This window comes from Drosophila melanogaster, chromosome 3L (genome assembly GCF_000001215.4).
Source record: "Drosophila melanogaster chromosome 3L".
Lineage (NCBI taxonomy): Eukaryota > Metazoa > Arthropoda > Insecta > Diptera > Drosophilidae > Drosophila > Drosophila melanogaster.
In genome coordinates, this window is record NT_037436.4 from 14,317,932 (window position 1) to 14,345,840 (window position 27,909).

General features: G+C 38.2%; 2 protein-coding genes and 1 long non-coding RNA gene across 4 annotated transcripts in view; 2 read left to right on the top strand and 1 right to left on the bottom strand.

The window, feature by feature from the left end:
- fz (frizzled) overlaps positions 1-27,909 on the top strand; it is a 94,297-nt gene that overhangs the window by 43,589 nt on the left and 22,799 nt on the right. The window lies entirely within an intron of this gene.
- Positions 4,621-8,320, bottom strand: lncRNA:CR45025 (long non-coding RNA:CR45025). Its single transcript, NR_124938.1, has 2 exons — positions 8,145-8,320; positions 4,621-4,991 (listed from the first exon to the last, which is right to left on the bottom strand). It is a non-coding gene; the product is annotated as a long non-coding RNA:CR45025 (long non-coding RNA).
- Positions 11,415-11,954, top strand: CG13482 (uncharacterized protein). The gene has a single exon (NM_140443.2). It carries the CDS (start codon positions 11,506-11,508, stop codon positions 11,812-11,814), a length of 309 nt encoding a protein of 102 aa, NP_648700.1. The 5' UTR covers positions 11,415-11,505; the 3' UTR covers positions 11,815-11,954.

A 27,909-nucleotide genomic window follows, 5' to 3' on the forward strand; every position in this document is an offset into this window, starting at 1 on the left:
GGCATTTGGGTCTGGATACTGAGATACTTTTGGACGCTTCTAATTCGGTTGTCCGCGATTTCTAAACAATTTAATGACCTACGTGGTCGCGGACAGACACGAAATAAATCTTGACGACCAACCAAAAATGTAAAATGCGGAGGGGAAAAAGAATGTAGCCTAAAAACGGTCACGTTAAAGTGCCGTAAAAATTTGTGGACTTCAGATGAGTTGCCTGCTTTTTTTTTGGGGTTCCAAGTCAAAGAACAAGACCAAAACTAATTCGCTTAACGCGCAGCCACTAAGCCAACTTAGAGGCCTTCTCGTTGTTGCCCATTCCTGGGCTCATTTCACATTTTTGGGCTTAATTAGATTGCGGCTTAATGACTCAATTGTGTTTGCCGGCCAGGCTCCTGTATGCCGTCTCTCTCGTCCAATATCTATGCCTCTCTTTCTAGAGCCCGAACAATTTCCAATACGACCAGACGCTAGTAATTAAATACAGCAGCACATGATTATGGCTTGTTAGGCAAATCGAATGAAAGTCATAGACAATTTGGAGGGGTTACCGAGTGGGAGGTGGAGCATACCCGTTGATGGGCACTTATAGACCCGGCATTAACTGGCTCTACTTGATGCCCCGGTTACGTAATTTCAGGGAGTGAGCGAGGTTAGGTGCCAGCTTAACACTGGATTACTGCTGCATTGTGGTAAACGGGGCTGGAAATTAGACGACTTGCCAGAATATCCTGGCAAGTGTCAGGACATGAGTTTTAGGATTTGGTAATCAAAGCAATACTAGAGGCTTTATTCCATCAGCTTTATGATACATTGAGATAGCATTTGCTATACTTTCTCAGGTTGAGATTGTACAAATATGTTTAAAATATTTAAATGCAAATTCTTTAGTACTGAATTGGCATTTTTATCACAAATATACAATTCGATGTCATACTTCCATTTCCAGCAATCAACAAATTTTCAATTGCTTAATAAATATAATCAACATTTTTTCACTCTAGCCTAAGCAAACACAAACGTTTGAGAGTCACTCGCTAATGCATGCAAAATGCCAAAAGCCATAAAAAACATATTTTCCCCTCATCGTGTCTTATATAAATACATTAAAATCTCAGGCTAGGGAAAAACGATTTATGGGAAAAGTCTCCGAAAAGAAATTAAAATAAAATGATGACTTAATGCACTGCAAGCGACTGGCAAAAATCGCTGTTGTTGTAAGGGGCACTCCTTGAGATGCTTCGCCAAGAAAATAACAGTAAATGGAAAGGAACAGGCGCAGCCGGTTTAAGCACTGCGATAAAATCAAGTTAGGAATAGCAGTAAAAACCTAATAAAAATGTAAGGCTATTAACAGGGACTTACTATACAAAACAATTTTCGGGGAAAATCCATTCTCAACTAGAAATTTGATGATAAAACCTTTCAATTTCTCGCTGTGCTGCAGCCCATTAAGAAACCATTCAGTGGCAATTAATGTTAAATTTAAAAATACATTATTTTAATGTGTCGTCAGTTTGAGTGCGCCGGCGAAAGAGGGATAGGACAGTTGTTGCTTGGGCGTTGATGATGACGGTAGACTTCTACAACAACTACGCGCCGAGCCAACAACAATATACCAACAACATCGACTGCTTTTGGGTAAACAAAGTCTGAATCGCTCGAGGCGGGAAGCTTGGAAGCTTTGGCCGCCGGCTACGTGCATTGAATCCGTAATTTGCGCACGTTCGTTGCAAACATTGAATAATGCTCACAGATATACCCGCAGAAAATCCATCCCCCCTTCGACCAACCAACCACTGACACTCCCCTTTAAACACTTCTGGCCAAGTAAATGGCAGGGAGGATCCACTGTAGAGAGAGCCAAAAGGGGAAGCGAACAATTTGTATTGACTCCACAACGCGTTGGCAGCTCATTTGATGGATTTCCCCTTATTCCGCAGACAGGAATTCAGAGTGGAATATGGGAGAAGGCGACCTATGAATCACCTGAACCTGTCCACCTGCTAAAGTCCAGTTCCGAGGGATTCCATTTGCTTTGTGCTCCGAATATTAAACGGGCCAAGTGGGTCTGCATTTTGATTTTTGGTCCAGACAAACATGAACTGCTAGTCTCTTAAAAATTGAAAAAAAATTTAAAGTATTAGAAGCAGCAGGTGAATTTAATAGACGTCTTTTTAATTTACTTATTACAATATTAGATTAAAAGGGAAAATTATGTGTTACTATCTTTGAAAGTCTTTTAATAGTACAGTAGACCATGCTTTTTAGATTATAATGCTCATTTTTGTTCAACTCACGAAAATCTTAAGTATACCCCTAAATAGAAGACCAACCCAAAGGCAACAATTTGCTTTACTTGTCTAGAATTTATTACCATTTTGTAGACACGCTCAACAATTATTTTTCATTTATAAGAACGTAGAAAAAAAAGAACGAACCAACGAAGAAAATATGCAAATTAACATAAACCGAAAGAGACGCAGAGCAAAGGAAAATTAACAATTTGTTGCGCTTTTGCGAAATTATATGCCTGGCAGTCGTAAGTCCGTTGAAGAGACTTCTCTGCCCGCCTTTTTTCTTTTCTTCATTTGTCAAGTTATTAAAGAGCAAAGTGGAGTGGAGCAGGCGGGCTGGAACTAAATTAACATAATTTATCCAAGGCGGACTTATTTTTGCTTACAAGAGATAGAGCTTCAAATGGTGAAAAATCTTTGTACAGTGGCTATTGGGGAAAAGAATTGATGTGTTTAAAAATGGAAAATGTATATGGGATATTTTAAGAAATCTGGAATTTTTAACGCCGATTCAGAAGCCTTAGGTTTTTCGATGCTAGAACCATCATTTCAGGATCACAAACTAATCCTTAAAAGGCTGTTTGCTGTCTGGAACCACTGTACTCCATTTGAAGGGATGTTTTTAAAGAAAAGTAAGCAATCGGGAGCCACTTATCGAATGGCATAAAAATACTGGCGTATGAATGATTTATGAAACAGAGTGGTTTTGAAGGAAAAGCGGAAAACGTGGGGCTTTCAGTGGGTGAAATGCACTTTGAAATGCATTTGTCAGTCAGGTGGAAGTCAGCTGGAAATGTTATGCAAGTGCAGGCGGACTTTCTCTCAAGGATCCTACTAAAAGAGTTGGCTAGCTCTTTGACCTAACGTACCGTCTCTTTCCTTTGCTTTCCACCCATCTCTTTGAGAGAGTGGCCCCGCATAATCAAATAATGCGCTTTGGCATTTGCAGTTTCCATGGCAATCGTGCCAAACATAACCCACACAGAAAGCAAATGAAATGAACGGCGCAGAATTAGAGTGAGTAGCAGCAAATGAAATGCTAAAGTCGATTCACGGAATGGAGACCTTTTCTCGCATGCAAGTCACATATTCAGACGAAGACAATCGACGGACGTAGCCTCTGAGAAATAGAAAGAGACGAAGCATGCGCTAGTGACAGAGATGGAAGGAATGCAGCTCTGGGGACAAAAACGCAGTCTTTAAAGAATTCACAAACAGTGGGAATCGATAAATTCAATACATGTCTGGAACAAAGCGATACTCTATAAATAAGTAGTGATCTTGGCTTGGCATAAATATTGTTAGTACTTAACTGAAATGGTATCACTATCAAATTACATATTTCATTTTTTATGCGTAAAAAATCAATTGAATCTGTTGCAACCATTTCGAGTTTTTATGACATATTTTTAAAGATATTAGCTGCCATAATCCCACGGTCCATAAAATCCTTATTTAATAATGGGAAAATAACTCTTAAATTTGATTCGTGTTAGCTGTCTTAAGCCAATAGCTCCCAAGTTTATATACCCCTTGAAATGATTGAAAGTCAATCCATATGAAGAAGCTCCATAGCTGTTGACCGCAGCAGCAGCAAAAGCAGCAACAGCCGCAACAACTGCAGCAACAGCAACATGCAGCATAGCAACACGAACAATGTGCGTTGAATGGCATGTGGCAAAAGTTATGGAGACTTTGGCGCGTAAAACCGGTAGCTAAAATGGCCGAAACAACGCAAGGGGAATGGGGTTTTGGGGGGCCAACGGCAAGAAATGGTCTTCACAGACGCGATGAAGACAACAGCAAAAAGCGTGAAACGTGTGCGTGAGTCGCAGCAGCAACAACAACAACAGCAGTAGTAACAGCAGCAGCAACAGCAACAGCAACATTGGCGACAGCAGCAGCAACTGATACGCAGTTTGAGATACCGCGGCGTTGTTGCTACATTGGCAACACGACTACAAGTTGCTATTACCCTGGGCATATCCAAACGGCATCGGGCCTCAACTTCACTTGGTATTGCTGTTCGTTGTCATGGCTACTGAAATGGCATCGCAATAGCTCTCAGAAATAAGAGGAAAGGTGGGACAGGTGGGGTGAGAGCCTTTTTCTGTCATCCGTTTGATTACATTTACAATCTGAGCAGTCTGCGATACCCTAACAAAGATTATAAAAAAGATAGGTATTGACCTCATGGGTTCTATTGCTGGCATTTGAGTTTAAAGGGTAAAACGTCATTATAACAATACATCATGCAAATAGGTATTACTTATTTTTTTCATCAGATATTTTCCAGAGATATTTATCAGATATTTTGGCCTGCTCTAAATACAATTAATGAAACGATTACAGGGTATGATAGGTGCGACATTTATTCGAAACAATAGAGCTTGCCAAGGTTTCACTTTTTTCGCTTCGCGCATCATTTGTGCGGCTTCTGTTTCTTTTACCCTGACTCGGAGATTATTTGTTTGATTTCATTTTTATATTTTGTTTATATGAAAGCTTTTGGCATCATTTATCTTAGCGGAATCCAGTACGTGCTCCATTTGGCTAATGTCATTTTTATGAGTTTTTATTCCGTTTTGTGCCATAATTTGATTGTCATGTCTGGCCCTTCGTTTTGTGGATTTTCCTATTAGATGATTGGGGGCATCAAAGTGTTTGCCAAAACTCAAATTTAGCTGGCGACCATAGCTGGAAATGAATTATCGTATAATTATATAGAACTCGTAACGGCTCAGATCATTATAAAGTCATAAAGCTTTTGTCGGCTCCGGTGGTCCAGCATGCCCACTAATTTGCGGCAATTAAAATCATTAATTCAAATTAATATGATTCGAAAAGCATTAAAGCCGAGTTAGGCATCTTGTTGCCTGAGGGCGGAAAAAAACGAGCGAACTGTTAAAAGGAGAAGAAGCGGCACAAGGGCCAATGACCAGAAGGGAACAATGGAAACCGTACAAAATGACTGGGCTAAGTGTGAAGACAGCCAAGTTAATGAATCTCCAACAGCCGAAAAGAGACTAATGAATGAAGAGAGGGTAGAGGTTGACTTATCATCTGTATGCCAAAATTAAAGCTAGTCAAAAATATTCATTGAATTAAAGGAGAAAAACCCGCTTTGATTTACAATAATACAATAAGTATACTGAAAAACATTTGTTTTTAAAGGTATTTAAATAGGGTAACTCTCTTGTACGTTTGGCTTAAATGGTTAAATACAAATGAAAGTCCGATATCTTTGGGGGCTCTTTGACATCTTTCCCCTGATTTTCAATTTTATAAAATAAAATTAAAGATAATGTCTCCCATAAGCACCCCAAAATGTTGATGACTTTCCATCGATCCATTTTGCAGCTAAGAATTTCTGAAACTGTTTCACCTCCGGCGAATCGATTCGATGCCTACATACATAAATACCAGCCACATACCCTGTATAAACTCACTAAAGTACCGCCCTTACGGGTGGCATCCTGCTGTTCTGTTTATTTCTAATATCCTGTCAGTTGCTTTTTTTTTTGGGTGGGTAAATGCGAGGGAAAAGCGACAATAAACACGCCCACACGAAATTTTCGGACGAAATTGTCTTTTGCGGCTGCCATAAAGCGCAGCCGATGTCATTAAAATCTCTTTTCGGCACGAAAATTCGCACGCCGCCATATCGATGGGATATCCCTCAGCCAGGGGGCAATTCAAATGCTTCCTGCGGTGCTTGCCAACACCTTTGACCTGCTGGGTTAACACCACGCTTTTCGCCCAAATTTCTCCCCTTTGTCTAATTTGATAAGCGAAAGGAAGAAATCTTTCGGCGTGTAAATTGCTTTTGCTCTGAGTTTTTTCGTTGGGATAATCGTTTTTTTTTATTTTTTTTGCTTGGATGGTGTGGGTTAAAGTGCTTAAATCGCTGGTGGGCAAAAGATTTCCATAGCCAGCCCCTTTGATTTTACTCGATTTCAATTGCGCGGGGCAGCAAAAGTTTTCTTAATTACGTTCAGTCATAATTTTTTTTGGGTATTTTCGAAACTTTCTTTTTGTTTTCTTGTCAAGTGCAGAGAAGTGTCGCTTAACCCCACAGTGGTACCGCACAATTTATTGGCACAACTTCAAAAAAGTTTTCCACATTTTTGGGTTTTCTTTCCGTTTTCCACTTAGTATTTCTGCTTTGCCTTTGTTCTGGGCCAACACCTTTAGCATGTTTTTGGCAGCGCCAGAAAATAATAAAAAAAACCCAAAACTTTCTCACTCTATCATTGCCACTCTCCCTCTCTCGCTCTCTAGCCATCTCTCTTGCTCCCAACTTCCATGACGTGTTGAATAGTTTTCGCAGTTTTTTGTTTGTTCATGCGCCAGGTGCTCGGTAATGGGTTAATTAGCCCTCAGTTTGGACCACCAAGGGTTAATTAAGTGGCATGAAATTTGGAAGAAAAAATCCCTGACCAAATTGATTAAAACAAGAAATATTTAGTGTCATCCACATTTTAGGGTTTGTATATTTATATATCGTGTTTTGCTTTTAGCAAATATATGTTTGGTTAAATAAAAATAGTTTATTAATGTTTATCAAATGATTATTTTATCATTTATATAAATTAGAAGGGTACATGATAGGGTACAAATAGTGAGCTTAAGAATCACTTTTCTTCTTTATTTTCTCAATATAACATTTATCTGGGGGTGACTTTCGATCGGTCAATTTATACATCAAATAGATTTCCTCCCCTTAAGTTTCAATTACTTAAAGTACAATAACTCAATCCAAGATGCAGAAACCCAGAAGATGACTCAATATCCCACACTTGTTAAGATTCGAATGAAATTTCGAAGAAGCCTATAAAACCATCCCTTACAAATCTGAAGCTCCCTTTCAAATATTTACTTTATGAAGCTGACAAGTTCGTGAAAAAAATTTTGGGGGAGCCGCAGAATGCATTAGAATTGGTTGAAAGGAAGGAAAAATATAAAACCGAAACACAAAGGAACTAACAAGCGATTCCACCTACTCCGCCCCATCAGCAAACTCTTCTAAGTGATTTCAACCCGGAAATGCCCATAAATCGATTGGATCTTGGGCCGTATAAGGGGTAAGACGAGTTTTCAGTGTGCTCCTACACCGTGCGAAAAATGATAGTAAATATACTAATGCTATTTAGTAAGCATTAAATATTTTATTTTTGTAAAGATATATTTCAATTTTAAATTAAATAATAGTTCATTTGGTAAAAATTCTTTCCAATGTTACAAAAGGAGTCTGGCTGTTTCGAGAACACTTTACTTTTCCAGAGCAAGAAATCTGTTTCTAATTTGTTGGGTGTATTAAGATATAAGAAGAGGCAAATGCATTTCTCGCTGTGTATGGGTTCCTTTGGCTGCGGATGCATCTGGCTTTATGGGCTAAATGAATGAATTGAAATGGGTGCGGACGAGTGTGTGTGGTTTGTATCGACTTGTGGCCCACTTGTCTGGATTTTCCACCCCCATCCCTTCCACTCCCCTTTTGGGTAACACCCCCTCATGTGGGGTACAATGCAAATAAAAGTTCATTACAAGCTCAGGCCAAGGCGCTTAAAAAAACTGTTGTAACCGAGGCTTTTGTTATATTCTCCGGTCTGTCCCACTTTGTGTTGTGTATTCTGCCTCTTTTATGGTCAACGGCCCCTTTCTGGCGCTTTAGATCGTGGGTGGGAAACGGAGGAAGTTGCCTTGCCGGAAACGCCACATCCGTGTACGAGTCCATAAAGTCAATAAGGGAAAATGGTAGAAAAAGCGGCGAAAGCGAAGGAAATTTTGAAAAGCCAAAGGGAAATGAATTAAGAATAAGCAATGATTTACCAACTTTGCCTTACTCACATTTATGATATTGGTGTCCGGTTGGGCATCCCTCAGCTTATCCTATTCGATCGTAAAATCTCTTTAAATTATAAGACTTTTATGAGCGATAACTACTGACGGAATAAAATACGACATTCGTTTACGACATGGCACGCATTATTAAATCTAAAACCAGCATTAGCCATTAAATATATGAGATTTTTATCTATGACAACTGTTGAAAGACCTCCTCTTCGAATTAATTGAAAATGTCAAAGATCCGAGGCAATTATCGTAAATTATGAACACGCGCCCGAATCCAAATATTATTATTATTTTTATTACGTGCGTAGGCAAAACAAAAATCAAGAATTTCGAGCCACCATCTAAAATGTAATGTCGTCTTCAGGGTGAGTTCTTCATAATGAAATGTCAACAAATACAAATACATGTGTGTGTATGTACCAAAAAGGGGGAAGTTGGCAAAAGTATAAAATAGGGCCAGAACATGTTCTTTGTTTCAGCGGTGGTTGCTCGACTTCTCTCGAGTCTTTGAAGTTGACTTGCGGAAATTGAAAACTTAATTGGCAGAGCTGTCTTACCCTGCTGTTCTGCGTTGAAGGGAAAAATAGCAAAAATATGGGGATTTCTAGAAGATATTTTGATAATTGTGAATTTAAAATACAACGTAAAATAATTTGTATACATGCAATTTTTCTAAAATGAATTTAAGTAAAATAATTTGTATACATACCATTTTTCTAAAAGGATTTATTTACATGCATATAGGAAAAATAATGCTTGTTTACTTTATAAATTGATAATACTTTTGCTGGACCACGTCCTGAAAATCTGTATCTCGTGCAAAAATCTCCATCGGTGACTCACGAGCAGACATAACAAATAAATTCACCAGAAAATCAGAGCCAGCCAAATCCCGTAAATCGCAAATTTTCTATGCATTTTACCCGTTTGCAAAATCAGATGTGGAAAAAGGAACCAAAGCAACCCCAGACAGTAGAATATATATATATATATATATATATATATATATAGAACGAAACCATAAAAAATGCAACAGACCATAATAATTTCAACGTTTATTTTTTTGAACATTTTCTGCTTTTGTCGCAATCTTCCACAGGATCCCTCCACACCAGACCCCCCTTTGGTCCATCGAATTCAGGGTCTGACTATGCAAAAATGCAGCAGCCAAAAAGCACATAAAATTATTATGTGACGAGGAACGTGGGATGCGAATATATGGTGGTAGTGGGGGGAAAAGCGGAGGACAATGCTTAAAGGCATTTCGGACTCGGCCAAAAATCAGACTCAGCATGTGCGCATAAAGCTCAAATAAACTCAAGTTGTTGACAAAGGGGTTAAAGGCCATAATTGTGGCCGTCGGCAGAAGGGGTTAATATGAATGGGGTGGCCTAACGCTTCCCCATGGGGAACCTTCCAAACGTGCCAGACTGAAAGTGGAATTTTCATTGGATGTGTAAACAAAACCAGCGGGGGAAAATGAGCCAGATGATCAAGTCTGAAAAGCTTTCGGTACGGTAGCACTAAAGTGAGTTTTTAAGGGGATATTCTCTGCTTTATGGCCGTGCTAATGTATTTTTTTTTTACAGAATAAAATTAGATTTTATGAATTTGTATGAAGGACATGTTATTTTATTATGATTTGCTTATGATTTATTGCAAATCTCTGAGACTTCCTGAGGTTTCTTGTAAATTACTATTTATTATGAGTTTATAATAAGTTGCCAATAAATTCAATTTATTGTTCCAATTTCATTAATAAACTTCGAAGTTTTTTTCTAAAACTTTCTCAAATATCCTTTTCTTCTTATTTTCCTCCAAGGTTGCCTTATCTACCACCAAAAGATTTCTTTACAAAGCTAATAAAATGTATTACCAAACTTTTGCAGAAGTTCTTTGAAAAGCAACTCCATAAAATCAAATTTATGTATTACCTGCATTGCCCCCTTCTATTTGCTTTCCCCCTACTTTCCAGCTTCTTTTTTACTCATTTCCTATATCGTTTTAGCTCCCTGAACTGCAGGAGGACAAAACCTCTGGTCGCACTTTAAATAAGCATTAAATTGATACAGCATAAAGTTGTTTCCTTCTCTTAGCCCGCTCTGTCTACCCCACTCTTTTGCTCCCAAGACGCACTCCAGACACACTCTAATCGCTTTATAACTTCTAACGCAGTTTATCAGAGTCGTCCGCAGCCCGTGGCCCCTCATCCCTTAATTCCAACACCCCCAAAAGTCATCCTTCCCATGCCATTAAGGCGGCTCAAAGGCAAAAGTTATTGTCACGCACTGAAGTCGCCTTCATGTGGAGTTGTGTGGTGCACTGAGAAAATCATTGGTTTTTAATAACTCGGCTCAAAATTATATTACATCAGTACGCAGGCTCTAGTCTTACAGTAAATATCAAATATTCTATTAATAAGATCAGTTAAAAAAGCTACTTTATTTTAGCAACATTATGAAAAGTTAACATTAGTTTACAGGGAATCCCTAAAATCATGTACCTATTTTGAGAGATATCCTCTTCATGGTAAATAACTCATACTCAATACACTGATAAGATTGTCAAGCTAAAGACGAAAATATTATGCAAGTGTTGATAAGAAGAAATTATATCAAGAGATTGTTTCTTTCTGTGCAATTTTTTTTATTGAAATGGTCGAAAGGGGGTATATAAACACCTCCACCCATGCCAATCTTCATGCAAAAGCTTTCTGGTTATTGCCTTCCTGCTCGCACTTTCTCTGTGCTTGTGTTGGGTGTCTTTAGTGCCTTTTTGGTTTTCCTCGCTTTTCTTCTTTCGTACTGTATTTTCTTATTTTTTGTTTAGGACTACGTCTGGCAAACAAGGCGGAAATTATTGTTGGCGGGGTCTTAAAGTTTTATTTTACCTTTTACATATCTATTTGTCAGCATCCTTTTTTTTGCAATATCAAATTGATGTTTTGTCTGCGAAATACTTTTTGTTTTTTCTTACATCTGCTATTACTATTACTGTCATTACATTCGTTAAGAATGAAAAGAATAAAAGCGCTTAAATGTTATGAATTAGTCCGGTGAGTAATTCCCGATCCATGATTGCACAAAAACATTGCTATCTTTATAGCCCACTTTGAGTATTAGCAATAGAATCGAAGTGAATCCCCAGTGAGTCAGTCGAATACACACCCCCTTCGATAAGATAAAGCAGCACAACAATAATACTATCTGAATTGTCAAGCTGTTCAAGTGGGATGTGTATATAAACTGGTCATATCAGCGGATGGAAAGGCAGTTAGCATTCAACAAGCAACGAGAGCAGTTTTCGAAAGGAATATATCAGTTTGATAAGGATTAAAAAAAGTAAAACATTCAAAATGTCGCCGCCACATCACGAAAATCGCCTGTTTGGAATCCACCTTGGCCTGAATTTGGGTGGAGGTGGACATCATCACCACCACCATCATCCACCGCCTCCGGTGCACCACTATCACCCACCGCCTCCGGTGCACCACCATCACCACCACGGACCTCCAATGCACCACCACGGACCCCCGCCGCACCACCACCACCACTACGGACCTCCGCCACCGCCGCCCCACTACGATCATCATCATCATCACCACGGCAGCCACTTTGACCATCATCATGGTCCTCACCATGGACATCATCATCATCACTGCTAGTACAATGGAATGGAAGGAAGGTCTTAAAAACCACAGCCATCAGGTGGCGAAATAATGAAAGTGTTTATAAGCGAATTTAATTTATTACATAAAGTGTACAAAAAACAAAACCAAAAAAATCATTAAAACCACTTAGACTTATACAAAGACATTTTTGAATGCTAGTTTCCTTGGGGAAAGTAAAAATAAATAAATTAAGAAGTACGATGATAATTCATGTAGAATTTTTTATATATGTATGTACTCGTAATGGATTTCTGCATTCCAAAAATACGTGTACTGCGCACTTAGTTAACAAATGTCCATACGATAAAGTATAAAATAACAACTAATCTTATCTTGATTGACATGACGCAAAGATTTCACCAAAACGTAATTGAACGATTCTCTATACATATAAAGCTGATTTTAAAGCCAAAGGAATCAAGAATAATTTTAAAACTTAATAATTCAAGAAATTCTAATCCAATAAGAAGATTATTGGCAACCACAAACACAAAACAAGACCACCCACGAAAACAAGTTTGTAAGCCGATAAATACAAATGAAATTAAATATAATTTTAGTACGGCTTAGATTCGCTTCGGGTGGGTCAAACAAAATGTTTGCCAATTACAAACCCATTTCGAAACGCTTTTATTTTTCTGCGGTTGTCACAAAACGCTAATTAGACAGCAGCTACCATATAGAGTGGGTCTCTCAATACCCGTATATATTTGTCTGTGGGTTATGTGGCCTGTCATAAAATATAAAATGCTGCCCCCGGCGTAGGTCGTATGGGTATCGACACCTGGAAAATATTGGTAATTAAAATTTGCCAGTTGTCGACCAGAAATCCGAAAAAACCGCTTCCATTTTGGCCTGTCTAATAATGTTGTAAAACATGTTGCCATTAAGTCAAGCGACAGACGCCGAAACGCCCCAAAGGTAAAAACTAAAAAAACAGGAAAAATAAGGAAAATGATTTGGTGGTAGGAAAATACCCTACACATAATTTAGAAGCTGAAGAATAAACTTATAAAAATTAAGATTTAAGTGATCTAATGATTAAAATGATAGTGTGATTTAAATAACTTAGTTAAAACTGAAGAGCTGGAAAAATAAGGAAAATGATTAAGTGGTAGGAAAATACCATAGCTGAAGAATAAACTTAAAAAAATTAAGATTTAAGTTATTTAGTAATTTTAAAATGTTTCAAAAGCTTTTTTCTCAACAACTTTAAACAAATTCCTTCAATGTTAAATATTAAATAGAATATGGAGTGTTTAGCTAATGTACATACCCCAAATTGTTTTTAGGATACCTTGTCGTATACTATAGCTCTCTCATTGACATGTCGCGCTAATGGAATTGGTAGCAGTAAGTGACACTCGAGCACTCTCTTCAGGTTTTTGGTCCAAGACTGTCAATTAAATATGAACATTTTTCGGGGTCTGGCTATCAACGATTTTTTGACAATTTCATGGGACAGCTCGAAAATTGACAGGCATGAGGGTAAAGTGCCCCTCCTCCTTAAATTGACTAGATGACAATTAACGTCTCAATTCATAATTTTTGCGTTTGAAAAAAACCATTCCTCAATGCGCGTGGCTTGCTTTTAATTAAAAAACTTAAATTATGCCACAGGCCTAGCCTGATCCATACTTTAGCCCCAAATGGAGCCGCCTGCCAACTTCGTATATCTTAATTGTTATTTGTATTTAATTATATGGCAAGTCGACTCTAGTTTGCCGCGAAAGTTGAAAATGTTGGAAAAACAACAGCAAGTGGGTGAGGAAAAGAAGTCAAGTCAAAGTTGCTTCGCTTTTTTCGTAATTAAAATGTTTACTTTACATAGTTGGCCAAGTGTTGGCTCTACCGGGGAAAAAGTGAGTTGAAAGATGAGAGAAAACAATAGAAATACGAGTTGCTTGAGCATCCGTCAGATACTTTCAGTGATTATGCAAGAGGAAAAACCTTGCACACCACGAGAAAAATGAAAAATGAGTGAAAGATTGAGTCATAATGACAGTTACTTGTTTTTTATTGAAAAATATTGTAGGATTTGTTATTGTCGATGAGTGGAAGTATTCTTATTTTAAGGGATTATAATTGATTCTTAATTTAATCTCAGTTCAAAACTCTCAAACCATTGCTCACGTCGTGTCTTACACAAAATAAACCGCCAATTATTAATGCACACACACCAACAGACAGCGTACTAATTTCCCAATTTCCTCTTCTTTCAGGTATGTACTTATGGCAGTTCCACACCATAAACTAGAATTATGCAGAGTGTAAGTAATGAAATGTTCATACACTGATCACCAATTCGACCTGATGGTCCATTAATGAGTTTACCCAACTAAAGTACAAGCCAATAACATGTAGCCACAAAGAACGCCTGGCATAGAGCGCAATCAAATCGGGAGAATAAACCCATTACCGTACTCACAGCCCATCGTGTACCAACCAGCGAGGACTAATCATAAGCCCATTCACATAACAATCAAAGGAAATTTCTGGAATTCAGTTCGCAGGATTACTTCTAATAATTTAATAAACCCATGAAAAGTCAAAAATACGATAAGAACGGTGGGACAACGGGGTTATGGCTCACCCCCACACGGTGCTATAAAAATTCCCAACCCAAAACTTCTCATTAAATAAACATACCCGAACCGAAGACAAAGGCCATTCCATATCGAGTACGCATTCCGAAAAACTAGTCCCAAACTAAGGCCGCGTAATGTCGCTTGTTAGTACTAATGATGGGCTGGATCCCAGTTCCTCTGCCATATCCTCTTGAATACCCAGCCCCTGGGAAAGCGCAAAAATAAATTTGTACATCTGCGATAGAAGCCGCGATATGGAAGCCGTGGCCAAGACCTCGGAAGGCCAAGAATGAAAGAGCGTTGCCCATTTCGCCTGCTTGTCATAAATTGCCATGGAGCGCCAACAACAAGTTTCCTTCGACTTGAAGCCTTTTAGGCCTCTTTCAATTTCTAGGGATGGTAGCGTGATCTTTAGTATAATAAAATTTCTTAAATGCTTATCAAAAAGTGATACGGATAAGTATTCTCTATCTGTATCAGTTATTTTTAATTATTTCAGAAATTGTCCTACTTCTGAAAATATTTAAGTAGTATATAAAAATAATCTATATACTTTGCAATTTTTTTTATTTAAAAACTCTAAATAATTTACTTTGCCGTACCCCAACCCTTTTACAAGCCATCTCTAACATTTTGTCAAGACGACCCCCAGGTCCGACCGAAACAAAACCGACTCGGCCACAGTCCATTGGATGCCGACCGTCGCGTCCAGGCTGTAAAAATTAATAGCCAACATAATAAGCGGCATTTTATGACAAGCGTGCACCTCAGCACACTTACACACAGACACGCTCTCACGGACATGCGACCACGCCCCCTAGACAGCGCATCTACTGATTTTTTTTCGGCACTTGGGCTTTTGGGCAAACATTTCTCATAGGCTCACACGGCAAAAGTCATTAGGTGAGGGATCAGTTGGCCACGCTTCTTCGTCGCAGTCACTTTGAAAATTACGCAAATTGAAAGTTACATCGTTATGTGGCCGGCAAATGGGGAAAATCAGGAGGAAAACGCCGCAACTCCCCCTCAACTAGACTCCAAGCTAACCGACAAGTTATGGGCATCGTATTGGCGCTGCAAGATTCCGCTTTATGATAATTACACGCAGCGTTGAGATTTGTTTTTATACGATTTTGTCCAGGAAAATTGAAAAACTTTTCGAAGGCTTCGGTGTTTGTGTGCCAGGAAAATAGATGGTCGATTATGTAAGAGGTGATATGGAAAGTTTATTTATATAAACAAGCTAATGGATTTTGTGGCTTTTAATTGGATGAGAGCTATTCGCGGGATGATGAAGTGCCCCATAATGCTGGTTAAGCTAAAGTACTTAACGGGAAAACATATATCTAATGGGTCTCTTATTTAATAGTAATAGTAATAGATTCACATTTTCTTTGATCAATGCCTCTCTAAATACCTTGTGTCGTAAACAGAACCTGTCATATAAAATGGTTAGTTTGAAGCTAAAAAAAAAAAAAACGTACCTACTCTACTCAAAGACTAATGCATAAAACTATAAAGATCTCTGCGGGCAATCATTAAGAGTCAAAGCCCGACTATTAATGGTCCACTTTTGACCAAACGAAACCAAGCAAATGCAGATACGAACACATAAAAACTAAGCACAAAGTAACCAAGTTGAATTTTAAATCGAATTTAGACTTAACTTTTTATTGTCTTTATACGGTTTGAGTCACAATAAAATTGATTGAGTGATAACTTCAAATGGTAATGACAAGAAACCAAATTTATGATGCTAATTAGCTTTGAATAAAGACGAGACTAAAGAAAAAAATATTTTACCCCACGTCAGCCGTTTTGCTAATAAATCTTTCAACAAAACCAATCCGAAGACGAATTACATAAAATGAGATTTGTCAAAATCTTTCGAAAGCCCAACGAACTCTTCTGGCATATAAAATGCAAATTAGCTTCAAAATGGGTTATCTCTTAGCCTCCAAAACCCTCCATCCATTATTCAGTTTTTCCCCCATCCAGCGCATTATATTTTCTTATCTCCCTCGAAATGCATTTTCTTGCTTGTTTTTTTTTTTTATTATTATTTATTTTTCCATATTTTTTCGGCTTGTGGCTTGCATTTTTATTACTTGTCAAAATACAATAAAATTTATGGCAAGTTGGCAATATTTTTAACGCCAAATGCACAGCATTGGGTGCCGAGGGGATCAAAGGGTAGGGAAACTGCAGACAGAGGGCGAAAAAAATTCAAAGAAATCCCCCCATAAATCATGCAAGTGAAGTCTGGCCAAAAACAAAAGAAAATCTGCAAGGAAAAGAGGGAAATCAGTAAAACCCAAGAGCGGAGCGCATTAAAGTCATAAAAATAAAATTAGCCAAAGTGGGAGAAACTCTGGCAACAGGACGAGGCAAGTCCCGCAAAAATAAGAAAAAACCCAAATGTCGATATTAATGGGCATAAAAATTGCATTCATACATTATGAAGAAGCAGCAAGTAAAATGACAGTCAACGCATTTTTGTATGAGAATTAACATAGTTTTATGAAATATTTTATACCTTAGAAGTATTATTTATTTAGGAATTTGTTTGGAAAATAATTCATTGGCATACAATAACCAGATTCATTAATTCGCATCGGTTGCATTTCCCTGAGAGCTCCAAGTCCAAGTGTAATTAATGCCCAAACACTTTTCTTTGCCCTTACCTGCGGCTCATGATTTTCGCATATTTCTCAAGAGGTTGGAATACCCGCACGATTTTCCCTTCTCAACGCCCTGCTAATAATGTGAAAAATACGAAAATGAAAGGTATTTTTGTCTAATGAATTTCCACGTGCCATCACCATTTCTCCTTACTTGTTCAGCCGAAAAGCCTGCCTTCATTTTTGTATGCGGTACGTGCCTGTGTGAAAAGCGTATTTAAATGCGGTTGTGGCAAATTAGTTAATAAATCACATGTGGAAAATTGATGAGTTGCCATTTTCCTCCATTGGCTGGGAGTTGGTGGGATGAGCATTTCATTTGATTGTTTGCCATTTGTTTGGAAAATTATTTTCCCTTTTCGTTTCGGTTAGGAGGAAGAGGAACTCCCCATAGACTCTGTCTCTAATTAAGGAGACTTGAGTTACTCAATTGAATACCAAATACTGATTATGATTTTGAGCACGAATCCAAAAGGGCAATAAACCAGCAGACAATTGCTGAACATTAGCGATTGATGGAAGCCAAGAAGACCAAGAACAAAGCTTACTGAAAAGTTCATGAATTCAAGACTTACCTTAAAATTTAGACAAAAGCAAAAAAGCCCAAATGAACTCATTGCCATTGTGCGAGCAGTGTTCCCAATATCTCATTGTCATGTAGCTCAAATCGCTCCAACAGTCAACAAACTACAACAACCGGCAATCAGCAAGTACAACAACCAACAACGACAACTTGAACCAATAGGAAACAGCACAAACAACACTTTGCATGTGTAGCCGAGGTTCCCCAAACCTAGAACACTGCCACACAAACAACCAGAGTAGCAACAAACAAACAAACAACCCAAAAAAAAAAAAAAAAAATATAGGGAGGCGAGGAAGACAAGAGCAGTCAAAACAAGTAGAACTTGTCTAGGCCTAAGTCCAGAGGCGGAGATTCTAAAAGGGGATTCTACACCTTTGCACATCTAATAATATTATGATGAAAAATATTACTTATTTTACAGTTTCCAAATCCAACCAATTAACTTAAGTAGCATTTTGTATTTATATACTTATGCTTTAAAGGACTTTTTCCCAAAGTTGTAACCCTGTTTTAACCCTGTTTTCACCTCCACCTCTGATCATTTCTTGCACGACCAACAAATGTTTCTCTGGGGATTTCATTGTATTGGTTTCTAGAAATAAGGAGACTCCAGCTTTGGCTTTATCCCTCCAGGCCATTTAAATGACTTTTCTTTGGCTTTATTTGCCGGTTCAGTTTCGCTTAGCCTTATTTTATTTTTTTAATTTTGTTTTTCTTATGCACTGTGCTCTTTACTGGCCCAACTCTGATGTCTAAAGTCAAGATCACAAACGTGATTTGTTGTTGCCGTGGCTTAAGCTTTTTGGTCATTTTGGCAAATGTTCGAGCGACTGTGGAAGATCGTGATCTTTAAACTAAGCAACTCCGTGGCTCTAAGGCTTTGTCTTTGCATTGTTTTCTCTGCTATTTTTTTTTTTTTTCTATTTTTTAGTGCTGTTGCTGACTCGATCAGTCGTCACTTTGGTACAGAAAGAAATAGTAGAGGAGATTTCCTTTAAACAAAACTTTGAAGTTTCTTGTGGTTTCTTGTGGTGTTACCCGATTTATGTTTGTCCATTTATTTTGACAAAGCCTTTGGCTCTTTTTCGACCCAAACAACATTGTGTGGGTGTTCCAATGGCTGTCTCCTTTTAACCAGCCTATATCCGTCTCTTTTTAACTGTTTGTGCGGCGCCGCCTTAGAAAAAAAGATTTGTGTATTTATGTAGAAGGAAAACCCCTATCCCCCCTTTTTAAACAGTTCCAGTACACACTGATTGATGTGGGCCACATTAATCAAGCCATTGAAGCGGCCGTCTGTTTGATGTTGGTCCGATTTTTGATCAAGCGATCTTGTGCCACTCATAACATTCCCCCCTTCCCATTCTCCATCTCTTTATATACGTATATAGTATGACCAAGTCTGTAATCGAAGCGATCGCCAAGTGATTTTGGTTTCGTTTACCGATCGCACGCTCGTTTCTCACTTGACTATCGTTTTACCTTTCGTTTGTTTTTTGGCCAAGTTAATGGGCAATTTGTTTTCAATTAATTGGCTTGTTGTGTTAACTGCCTACTGATTACTCAAGTGCTCGGGGCTTCCGTTGAATAGGAATTTTCGATCTCACCACCGATCTCCTCGGCTCGTTTTCGTTTTCACTTGCACTTTTCCTGATCATAAATTTCGTTTGAATGAGATGCAAACGTTGCTGTCCATTAAGTAAGATCAAAGCAATCGTGATGGACAGTGGGATCTATAAAGGAAATGAAAGAATGAACTTTACGATCTAAATACAAGAAAAGGCACTTTTTAGGAACTGAGACGGAATGTCAGTGTGGGAAGAATTGAAAAAGAGCTTTTTGTATTAATTTTTGTTTAAGGGTTTATCCATCTTTTGTTAATTTTCGAACAGATAGTGGATACTTATATTAGTAAAAAAAATCTTTTATATAATTGCATTAAACTTTTCAATTAAAAATAATTATTGAACTTAAAAAAGTCATTATTATAAGTTGTTATAAGTTGTGTTATGTACATTTGTACATCTTTCCTTATTAAAGAGTTCACACTGAAAACATGTTAAACTAATGATTTTGGCTAAGGACGCCCACTGTTTTCTAATGAATCCCAGACAAGCGATGACACAACCGCCGTTCATTCATCTTTCTATCCATCTATCCAACTATTTGCTATCCCCAGCAGACCATGCAAAAAACATTTTATGCCACATTAACAAATGAGAGCAAAAATTTGGTGTGGTGGGGTGATGAGGGGAGCCAGGTTAGTCTGGTCCGCCCTTTTGATATGCCGCCATCGTCTCGGCTTTTCTTAGAAATTGTTTAGGGGCAAATGAGGAAATACTGAACGTAGAGCTCATGCATGGAACTCAGAACATTCGAAATGTAAATGATCGCGGACAGCTCTGGAAACTAAGAGATGAAGATGAATGGCAGATGGTCTGTGATGTGTCTTTGAAGTTGAAGTGCTTTTTGTTCATTAGCTCATTGCCACTAATTTGGTTGCGGGCCACAATTTGCATACACATACTGTAACAGCTCTGAGAAGTCTTAATTGTTCGTTTGAAGTTTCGTGATGTAGATTGGAAAAGATCAGTTCTGGCTAGTCAAGAAAATTGTTTGGATATGGTTGATGAACTCGGCTGATGTCTTAAACATTTAATTTAGTCTCAAATTATTACGAAGACAATACCAAAATAGATACTTTCTCGGAAGAAAACATAAAAGTAAAATTTATATAGAAAAAACGTGTCTATCGCTTAGTAGTTCAGTTTTAAAGAATTTGTTATACTTTTAAATAAATACGAAACTTTAGATTTGGTTCTCGTTCAGTTTCCATCCTATTAGCCCACTTTTCCAATCGCAGCTTAACCTTATGACCACATTTTCCGAGTCTCGGGACTGACCCAAAGATAATATCATATTTCCAAGTCGAAGCCCCAAAACTCACACACACACCTTTGTTGTATGTTGGCATCTTAGAAATTTAGTTACACCCAAGTATAACCAACCTAAAAAAGTGTCTAAGTAACTCATACAGTTAACCACTTAAAGGTGTTCGCTTCCACCTTTTTGTTGTTTTTGCGTTGTGTTGGCTTTTTCGTTCTTTTGCTCTTTTCCAACATACCCCTCACACCTTTTCCCACCACCCCTGTAAAATGCCTTGGGGCCGGGAAAGTGTGAAAAGACATAAGAAATGCCGCGCGCTTAAGCAAAATCTATACATAAAAGCCAACTTTCTGCACTATAAAAAAACCTCTTTTACATGACATGACACAATTTGTTGGTAGTGTCGCCTTGTTATTGTTGTTGCTTAGGTTGCTGTTGTTGTCGGTCGGCCACTTCGACATGTTTGTCTGAGGTTCACTTCAGGTAAACCAAGATCCGCTGCTTTAACTGCACTGAAAGAAAACTACCAATTTAAAACTTGAGTTCTTAATGCTATCACACCATCCAATCCACACGTATACCACACCATTCCTAAATACCTAACGCACAAAAAATATCGAAATGAACTGAATCAATTATTGTTGCAAGTCGCCATCTTGCGTATTTTTTCCCAGTGTACTGCCCTGCCTGATACTCTCCTTATTTTCTGCTGCTGCTCTAGTGATATTTTGCCCGGTTTACCTCAGCTCTGTTTGCTCTGCTACCCCGGCGTCCTCTTCACCGTCAACGCTTTGTTTATCGCGTGTGAAAATATTTTTTGCACTTTTAGTTTTACCGAAAAGTTTTCGGCACACATAAAAATGTTTAAGTTTTTGGCAACAAGAAGAAGAGGATTTGCTGAGAAAACTGCATACGAAATTGTTCATACGAAGCGTGGCCTTTTCTTGTGTGATATATACATACCTAAGATGCTTTGCAAGATGGGGAATAAAATAGTTTATTTTATCTGTCGGGTGAAATGTTTTAATTAAAAGTGAGGAAAGAAGTGGCTGCATTTTGGCGTGTTTTTAGCTGCAATTGAATGAAAACCTGAAAAAATCAAGACGAGGAAACTATTCACTCAAGATTCTGTGACATTTTTAAATTATTAATTATAAATGTGCCTTTTTGTTGATTCAAGGCTTAAATATATTTTTTAAATACGTAATAAATGATTGCTTTGACTTTGGAATTAAATAAATATGATTTCGTTCTACAAAAATATTTGATTAAGTAAACTCACAGAGCAAAAAATTAAATCGTAATCAAAATTATACAGAAAAATGCAATCCGTGCAAATATGTGAATAATGTCGAAGAGTGTATTGTGATTTAATCAAAGTTTATTAATAAATCATGAACGAAAATTGAGCAAAAGCAGTTGAATGCATTCGATTGCTTGTTAATTAACATATCGGCAAAGTTCAATTAATTGGCAATCAATCATTTTTAATGAAACAACAACGGCAACAAGTCGGAGACTTGTTAGCGAAGAAACCACGAAGAATCGGGCGACATTATCGGCCCACAGCGATCTTGAACTCTGTGCGGAAAAGGCTTGGAAAACAGAGAGAAGAAAAATGATAAAAAATAGAAAACGTGCCTGGACAGGGGAGATGCAGAAATAATGCTGCAATTCTATCGAGCACCCAGCCAGCAACGGCGAAACGTGCCACACGATTGACAAGCGGTTTTGGCCTGGCCCGGGGACTTTAGGCCCCTCTTCGACACCCCACCCCTGTTTTAGCCAACTCTTTCAGCCTTTGGCAGAGTGGCCTGCAGCTGCAGCAACTACGACTCCAATGGCAAAAGCTGCCAGCCAACCTGGCCAACAAGCGGCTCAGTTGCGGGTGCCACTGCATTTGGCATTAACACCCCCACGCCCCTGGCCAAAAGCATCCCATCATGGCCAAGATCCAGGGATCCAGCGATGCCTCGGGTAACTGCGACTTTTCCAAAGCAAAGTGTTTTCCCGGGCTAGGGGGATGGTGGAATTTGTGGGAATAGTTTAAAAAGTCAGCGGAAAAACGTTGTGGGAAAGGCAGTTAGTTAGTTGCAGGACTACCGAAAGGTGGCAGGGAAAAGGTACAGGTATGGGGTAAACTTTAATCAAAGTTTATCACAACTAATTATTTTATGGCACACAAATATTTTTCTGTCAGCGGGGTAAAATTTTATATATGTAAATAATTAAGGGCTATGAGTAAATAGCCTTAACAACGTACCTACAAGTATATTACATTTACTTCAAATATTTTGATTAAGTTAAATACGAAGTTAACTCTGTACGCTACTTTAAATATTAAAATTTATCACCATATAAATAAAAATCCTTAAATGTCCGAAATATGCTCGCTTATAGTGCTTCCGTCCCTCGATTTCTCGATAACTGTAATCTTAGCAACTTACTGAACACCGAGAACAAGCTGCAAGCTATTAAACTGCTCATTTGGCTAAGAGAACAGCTCACGGGCGTCTCGCTTGAAACTCCTCTAACATATTTCAAACAAATTTATTTGCGCCTGCAATTTACGAGGCTCTTCTATCTTGAAAGAAAGAGACGGTAAGGAGGCGGCAGAAAGAGGTAGAACAACTCGAGACGGAGTGCAACAGAATCTACAGCAACAACTAACGGCCGGGCATAATTAAAATGTTACAACAGCATCAGGCAAATGAGGAAGCCAACTGGGAAATCTAGGGGTCTTGAGGCAGGGAGATGGGGCATGTAAGGCCCTCCCTTTCGCGGCGTATCATGCGACTACAACACTCAACATTCAGATTTTGCAGACAAGTTGCGCATGCGCCCAATGCAAATTAATTTCCAGCATTTTCCTATGCGCCTCAACTTCTTACATGCAGCAAAAAAAGAAAAAAAAATAGAACCATATGACAACAAACATAATTAAAAATAGTTGCTTAAATTTTAAAAATTATTACTATTACTTATATAGTAATTAAACAGTACTTTTATTGAACCCTATAAAAGTTTAGTAGTTGGATGGCAAAATGAGTGTGCAACTGAATGAAACAATTGATCTAAACTGAATTTTTTCTCTGCAACAGCCAAAGGCCCCTTTCAAGCTAATTTCCTGCCATATTTTTTTCCCGCTCCCGTTGACTTTTGACGAATTGTAAATTTGTTGGCCATGCTGGGTGCATTTGGAGTAGGCCACAAAGTTGCTAAGCAATATCCTCCGCCTCTGAATTTGCCAATCAACTTGTTAAACTTTTGCTCTCTCGAAATTGCTCATGTGTGAAATGAAATGCACGAACATGAGAACAGCGTAGAGGGAAAGGCCACGCACGCGCTTTTTCACTTAGTTTTCATGGAAGTGTGTGGGAAATTTGTTGATTAAACTTGTGCAGAACTTTTTAATTGCCTGGATGTAGTTGCAGACGACGGTGAATATTTGAGTTGGCCCGAGGTGAACGAAATATGCAAAAAAAAAAAAAAAAGAGACAGCGACGTCGGTGAAGAAAGAGAGGGTCGATTTATGAATAGTGGGAGGGGACAGTTTGCTGACAAGCTTACACGATTTTTGTGGGTCCTATGATGTTAATATACATATATGAATATGAGTGCGCAGGCATAATTCCGCTCTGTTGGGGCGTGCATATTAGAAAAGTTTATTGAGCCTGGTTAAAGTGGGTTTTCAAAGGAGTCCCCTAATGATAATTAAACAGTTACATTTTGCCTAAACCTAATTCCAAATGGATTTTAATACATTTCATTGGCTTAAATACCCAAAATGGCAATAATTATCTGCCAAAAAAAAATGTTGTTGTTCCCACAAATGTCAAGCATCTAAAACCCTGCCATTCCTAAAGTTTTCATCTTATTAAAACACGTGTCAGTTTTAAATTGCCTTTGAAAGTCAAGCATGAAACCACTTCTGGCCAATCGTTGTCATATTTGACCTTTTGTCAAAGGACGGTTCAAATAAAGTTTAATATTTAATAATCCGCTTCAGTGCACAGACGGAATTATCCAGCCCAGTTCCCCCCGCACCATGGGGCTTACCAAGGTCCAGGCCTTCCTTCTATACGATTTGGTTTCAGTCGTGTAATGATCTATGGCGCCTTAAGTCAGGATTTATCCCCTCAGCCTCAACGATTGGTAGGTATACTCTATACGTACATGGAAAGAGCCAGCGGATTTGGGAGGGGTATACAAAAATAAAGAAGCAGCAACAACCGAGAAGCCATAAAGCCAAAGAGGCGAAAAGTTTTATGCAGAAGTCGAGCGCCTTTTTATACAATAAAATAAATAAAACAGACAGAACGCGAGAGTGGAGGAGGCATAAAATTGTATAAATTTATGAGGAGACCCAGTTTGGTAGTCCTAACTGCCATCGATGTTTGCTTCTTGTTTTTGGCTCTTTTTTTAGAATTTAATTGGACATTATATCGCATACTCTTATATAGGCAAAATCAATGCCTTACCATATATCAAAAAGCGAAAAGCACCAGGGAAGTGGGAAAAAAACAAGAGACATCCAACGGTAATGGCCAAAAAAGCTTTGCCATTGTCTGGGTTAGTTTCAGCTGCTGCTTCAGCTTCGATTGTTGCTCTTGGCATTATTTATGGTGGTTACTTAGCCGACTGCCGAGTACAACCAGAAAGCCCCTCCCATTTCGCCTCCGAACTCGGCGATGTGTGAACAAAAAGTTATATCTTCCACCCTGGGAACGGGACCATCTGGGAATGGAAAATCACACCAAAGCGCGGCCAACTTCCTTCTCTGCCTAATCACTTGACTTTTCCATCCAACGGACTTACAAAAGAAAAACAGATTTCACATTGATGTGAAAACATTCATTCAAATGTAATAATCGGATAAAATTACTTCAACATATTTTGGCCCGTTTTTGGATAAAGCACTTAAAGGAAAACATATTCATTTCGTAAAACTCATCCTATCATTTAAACATGTTAATTACACTACAAGTACTTTTGCAGAAGGCTACCACCGCTTCAAAGTGAAGTAAATATTTTAAAATTAATTTTAAAGATTAATAAATCAATACATTTAATATGTATAAATATAACGTTGAATTCAACGTGAATTTAATTAGTATTTTTTCTCTATGTGTAGACATATGTATTCATCTGTCCAGTTGGGTAAAAAGCTGTCGCATCTAAAGCGCCTTATCTTTTTTTCCCTATTGTGTTTGTGAGCCGTGATGCAAGCCAATGCCACGCCCACTCTGTGTCGTCTGAAAGCCCACGGTCGACTTAACTGGCGCCACTTTTTAAATCGGCTTAAATTATGAATGGCTATGGAAGAATGGGATGGAAACTGATGTGGAATGAGCAGAAATTGTCTTTTCATTATTATTATTAAGCTGTTTACTTTTGGGACTAAAGAAGAACTGGGCTTTAATTTGGCTAAGGCAAAGTGTGTACTTAACATATAACTCGCAAGGCTAAATAATCAAGTCAATTAAAAACGCAAAAGTGAATTTAACGTTAAGTTTAATATTGTTCCTATACTATTTCCGAAAGGCTTAACCTTCTGCAGAGTTACCATAAGCAATAAACGGCAAGAAATTTAAAAAAGGCATACTTAACAGATAATTAGCTAAAAAAAATGCTTGTCAAAACAAATCCCTCGACTTAGTTGGTTGGTATAGCAAAACCCTTTGTCTCCTCCCATTTACAAAAAAAATATTGTGAACGCTAAATATTTTAATTGCGCTGTCCCCAAAACCGACCTGGTTTGGGAGTCATATGTTTATCTGGACCCTGGACAATATTGCCCGGCATTAGATGCGAATAATACCGGACCCTAATTAATGTTGACATGGGATATGTATCTGCACTCCTCCATTATTATTCCATAAGCTTTTATGTCCACTGCCACCAGCTGAAAGTATGACAGCAAAGGCGAAAAGAGAAATAAAATAAAAATCTGCTAGATTAGTGCGTTAACAAGGGGTCATCAGTTGGAGCGGTCAGAACGTGGGCCAAAGAAATGTCTACCCTCGTCTTTATTTGCAGATTATCAGTCGGTTTAATGGAGAAATTTAATTTCGTACCATTTTCCTTATTGCCCGGAAAATTTGCCAAACTTTAACCTCAGAAACAGGTTTTTTTTTTGCCTCGTTTTTTCGGTTATAATTAATTTCGAATGTCAAATTACAGCACGACGCCTCTGACAGGATGACAAGTGGAACTTTATACACATAATTAAATAATTTTCTTTTCACGTTCTTTTTTCTGTCACTTTTTTGCCACTTCTGGGTGGAAATAAAAGTTAAGCTGCAAAGTCTGAGGGCTTCACCTGGATGGCAACTTTACTTGCATAATTTACAATTCTTTGCTGTCGCTGTTGCTCTTTTGGCTCTCATAAATTAAGATGAATCATGAAATAATAAAAAGTGAAAATGCGTCAACTAATTAAAATGCCTTGGCCATGTTAAAAAAAAAATAGATGTGAAATAAAAGGTGAGAGTTAAAGGCCAGAGGCAAGATGACATCGAATTGAAAGTGTTTAATGTGAGGAAAAATTGATAATGAGCGTCATCATGATTTTTATAAAATACTTCTTATAGAGAAAATTTATGCAACATTTAAAATGTTTAAGCATTTGTTGAAATGATTAAAGAAGGGCTTATTGTTACAAGAATCTAGGACGATATCGAAGCTCATTAATTTCCCATTCCCACCAGTCTGCAGAATTCTGACAAAAGGCCCATTAATGATATTTCTTTGTAAGCGCATTTTCCACGAATTAATTGAAATATTGCCTGGGCGATGGTGAGCCGATTGAAAGGGAAAATTTGTTGCGGCTACGCGAGAGCATTGTAATCGCCAGAACAAAGGACACATAAATCTGCTGCCCGCCAAGGAATGCGCCGTATTCTTTTCAGTTTTGGTTCTGGTTTTGGTCATTTAAATTGCCCCCTGGCTTTGGGGACTTGGCGACTTTGGCCACCGGCTTTAACTATGCCGCCTTCTTGTTGCGCCTTGTTAACTCGACCAAGAAGAGCCACAGAAAATGCCAACAGACCAACGATGCCAAAAAAAAAAAGAAAAAAATGTACAACAATTCAACCGAACACTGTTTGGTTGAAAAGATGGGGAAAAACGGAGTCCAGAGCACTTTGCATACAAATCTCGTTTGGCTGCTGTTTCACGTTCCTTCTGCACTCCACTTAAAAAATCGTTAAGCATAAAAACAATAAAAATAAATACCTATAAACACTTAAAATGGCACAGCTCCTCACCGGTGAGTCGAATGAGTACATCAGGCAGTAAATACCCAATGCGAGTTGGGCAACTTGGCCAGTTGTAAATGTCAAGCAAA